Here is a 4375-nt window from a genome sequence, read left to right as displayed (position 1 = left end):
AAAAAAAGCAAGGCTCATGAGAGCACTTGCCGATGGCTGCCTACTCGGGCGCCATCTTGGACTAAACAGTACCCATATTAAGAAATTATATGTATAATTTTGGGCATGGAACTTTTTCTATGTACTGGAAAATGTAGAGAAAATAGCTTTTTAAAAAAATGAAAGTATTTCCAATTTATCAAATTAAAATGGAATTTAACTCAAAACTCTGCTTGGATTTTTTAGGATTTTCTCAGCCTACATAAAGGACATCGAGGACAAGCCTGGACCCACTGCTTGGGGCGCCAAAATGCCTTTTGGGGAGGTGATGTTTGAGAATAAGGACTGTGGCGGTTGGGTTCACAGTGTCTCCTTCTCCCCCAGTGGAGACCAGCTGTCCTGGGTGGCCCACAACAGCAGCATCACTGTGGCAGATGCTACCCGGGGAAAGGAGTAAGTACCACTGAGATAAAAGACTCACTTTCAATACAGGACAGGAGCTATCAGCTTGCGACATTTTCTTGTAGCCTAACCAGAAATGTGTGTGTTTTGCTATTCCGCTGGTAAACAGCTGGTTGCAGTAATGTGCAGTAAACATATTTGTCTGTTGACATACTGTTATTTGTTGATCACTTTGTTTGTCCAGGGCAACACAGCTGACCATTGACAGTCTTCCACTGCTGAGCATCCTATATGTCAGCCCCACGGAGATTGTTGCCGCGGTAATTAGTGACCTGCCATGAGTGCAATTGTGTGTCTGTGTGTGTCATACTTGACCAAAATTTGGTTGATGAGAGAACACCGACTGAGGACTCCCACTGTACTGTTGCTTCAAGCTTTGTTTAGCTTTATAGGTTTGCTTTTTTCAGCTAATTCCAGTCTAAGAAATTCACCTCCCTGGATTTTAGTAGGGAGTTTGTCTCAATAAGGCGATAGTCCATTTGCTTGCATCATATGCACAGATCAGCACACTAAATGTTGCCATCACAAGTTAAAATGCTTTTATCAGCGATACGGGTTTTTTTTTCCACACTCATGGCTTAGCTTCTGCTAATAGACACTCACCTTTTTCTTATAAACTGCGTCATTAACACAATGGCTGTTGTTTAAACACAATATAAACGAGTTAGACACCCTTCACCAGAACAGCATCATGTCTCTTAGGGGCATGACTGTTGTCCCTACCAGTTCACCTATAAGGGACCAGGCTCTCTGGGATTTGTCAAGAAGCTAGACATTCCCAAGCAATCATCCAAAAGTGGCATTTCAGCCATGCAGCATTTCCGTAACCTGGATAAGAGGGCTACCGAGGAAGACAGAAACGAGTTAGACACCCTTCACCAGAACAGCATCACGTAAGAGGAACTGCTGTTTCCCATTTCATTAACCTTGACTTTAAAAAAAAACAAAAAAAAAAACAATACAAAAAAACATTTTTGATCTGGATTTGAACACAGTGTATGAATATGCTTATGTTCATCCACATGTACCTGTATGTGTACCGTTATAATTATCATTACCACGCATTACTTGTTTGGAATCATACATAAAATCCCCATTCACATGTCTTTTGTGCACATCTGTTGTATCTTGCAGGCAGTTATGTGCTGTTAAGGGAAAAGCTAGAGTGGAGATGTACAGCAGTGTGGGACTGGATGGAAGCATGGTTATGTGGGATTTTAAGGTAGTGTATACTGTATGTGGCAAAATATCATTGGAAAATAAAGAATAAAGAGAAGTAAAATGTTTTGTATGCATTCAAACAGGACATCACTTGTCGCCACAGTTTTCTCTTGATTACATAACGCAATAGTCACTACGCACCACGTTGGAAAAAGGACAAAATATAGACAAAATGACAATAGAAAACCAGGTCAAATGAAACAAGTGATGTCAAAATGTGTACACACTGTAGATGAGTAGCGTGTAGTTAAATGACTTTGCCTAGACCAGTTAAACATTTCTAATGCTTTCCACGAATGTGTTTGAGCATTATATGCACTGGGTTCTGAAAGTGGAATTTTTTTTTTTTTTTTTTTAATGATGGTATAGTTTTGTTACTATTAGGAAAATTGAAGTTTTGTACAGAGACAAAAATATCCGTCAACCATTTCTATCCGACTTTTTCTATTGTTTGTTGAATGATTGTTTTTTTTCAGGAATGCACAGTTGATGTTTCATTTGAATGCCTGCAGTTAGTGTCAACAACAACATCAAGTTATTTAACTACTGACATCACCCGATTAGCAAATGAGATGAATTCTAACATGTATTTTTGTTTTGCAGCACTGAGGCAAAAAGCAGGCTGCTGGTGATGCGTCTCGTTCCACCACTGAGTACGTGTGAGACACCTCTGCTGTTGACTATACTGCGTCTGCAAATAACCAAAATTAAAGTGATATACTGTCACTGATTTTGAATATTGGATAATACTGCCAGAATTATCTGTATCATCATTGTTCAATAAAATACCTTTGAAATAAGTTGATTACATAAAACCTTTTCCCCACAGTTTGGATTTAACCTCAACTTGTGCCACAGTTCGTTACAGAATATTTCTTTAAAGGTCACACAAATGAGGCGCACATAACATGGCTTCAGCACTCTGCCAAGTCTGCAGACATACATGTAAGCAGGCCTTAAATGTTATTAATTACTGTGAATGCAGAGGTGTCAAACTCAAGGCCTGTGGGCAGATCCAGTCCGCCACAAGCAAATAAAAAGCAAATAAAGTGTCAACCTCACCTATTTTTTGGTAAATGGCTTTGTTCCCCCCTTACCCGAGTCTGACCAAACCTGACCAAATTTCTTGCCGCAGCTGAGGTGTTGAGGGGGTCCAGTTTGGTGACCTCAGTATTGCAGCTCTGCTTCTGCGGTTGGGGTGGAAATCAGCACTTCCAAATTTGAGACCATGGTCGTCAGAAAAGGGTGGAGTGCTCTCTCCAGGTCGGGCACCTTCTCCATTTGGACCATTCAGGTACAAATGGAGAAGGTTCAAGTATGCAAAAATTATATTTAAAAAAAATATATATATATGTATATTCTATCAAATCATTTAAAAAATTATGTCATTGTATGTGAAGTAATCGCTAATTATATTACATAGGATGTGCCTCCCCTACAGTAGGCTGGCATGTATTCAAGCTAACTTTCTGCTACGAATACCCAAAGCAGAAAAAAATTGCGTACGTAGTTCAACATGATACCAACAGCATGTGTAACAAATGCCATTAACCTACTTTTTCACTTGAGGGAATAATAGAAGTTGTTTGGGATGACATTTTGCTTGCACATCTACTGAAGATATTCGTGGCAGGCTTGCGAAATTAATCTCTATTATGAGGCACCGTAGTAGGCATGCTTCAAATCACGCGCTTGGAGCTATGGGTGTTGCATTCTATTCATCCACCGCTAGATGACACTAAACTCCAGCACCGATCCAACGCTGCCTGCTCATAAGTCAGGCAAGTGTACCACTACACCATCAGAGACTTCAAGTACTGCAGTATACTTTCCGCATTTTTTTACATTTGTTTGGATTTGAAACTGCTCTCACCTGTATGCTTAGTCATGATTTCTTGTTCAACAATACATTTGTTTCAGTCGCTAACCACCAAACAATGTAAAATTCTTACGCACTGAAGTTTTAGTTTACAGTCCGTAATTTTCTTTTTTTTTACTGTATGACGTGATATTTATTTCAATTCTTTCACTTTATTCACCTTGTACTGTTCTGGATTGTGATTATATAGCCTCCTGACTACCAGTAGTTCAAATTTGTCCTCTGTAGAGGACATTTGTGAACCTAAATATCTCCCACCCAGTGCCTCCAATCGCATTAACTCCTTTTGTTACTCTAAAGAGGACATTCAGTGCTTTCCAATGATACCAAATTTGTAGGGGTTAGAAAAAGAAAGAAAATGGCTTCCCTCAGTGCAAGCACTTTTTATGGGAAGAGGAAAAGTAATACTTTTTATCGACCACATTTTGTCTTGAAATGCTGTTGGCATTTTAATTATAAGACTCTTATGAACACGTTAAAGTGTTGTTTGAGTTGTTTTAAAAATTTTTCAAAAATTTCTTTTGGAGGAGTCCAATTACTTCACATAGATTGGGGAATGTCAAAATAAATGTGATTGGACAACATTTTTTTTCCTGGTAGTCAGGAGGATAGAGTAGGTTGTGAACCGTAGTTCTAATTATATTCAATTTTTTTACAGTTTCCATGATTTGACTTTTATATTTATGTGAGTTTTGATACTTACTTATTAGCAAAAAATGATTAAAAAAAAAGCAAAAGCACAACATCTTTCTTTTCATATTTTAGAATGAGGTTTGGCACCATCTACTGTAAGTACTGACAATCTGTTGGGATGAAAAGTTTGAATTATTTTAC

At 38.5% G+C, this 4375-nt stretch overlaps 1 protein-coding gene across 2 annotated transcripts in view; it reads left to right on the top strand.

The window, feature by feature from the left end:
* Positions 1 to 2462, top strand: part of LOC109508582 (actin-related protein 2/3 complex subunit 1A) — a 10106-nt gene extending 7644 nt beyond the window's left edge. For both annotated transcript variants that reach the window (XM_019858605.1, XM_019858606.1), the window contains exons 6-10: positions 226 to 432; positions 626 to 701; positions 1144 to 1334; positions 1576 to 1663; positions 2266 to 2462. In XM_019858605.1, the coding sequence (XP_019714164.1) occupies positions 226 to 432; positions 626 to 701; positions 1144 to 1334; positions 1576 to 1663; positions 2266 to 2271 (568 nt within the window). In that variant the 3' untranslated portion in view covers positions 2272 to 2462. The remainder of the gene's footprint in view (positions 1 to 225; positions 433 to 625; positions 702 to 1143; positions 1335 to 1575; positions 1664 to 2265) is intronic.
* Positions 2463 to 4375: the final 1913 nt, after the last annotated feature.

Source organism: Hippocampus comes, unplaced genomic scaffold (assembly GCF_001891065.2).
Source record: "Hippocampus comes isolate QL1 unplaced genomic scaffold, H_comes_QL1_v1.1 scaffold187, whole genome shotgun sequence".
NCBI classification, from domain to species: domain Eukaryota; kingdom Metazoa; phylum Chordata; class Actinopteri; order Syngnathiformes; family Syngnathidae; genus Hippocampus; species Hippocampus comes.
Note: the sequence above shows the minus strand (reverse complement) of the source record. Positions and strands in the feature narration are given on the sequence as shown.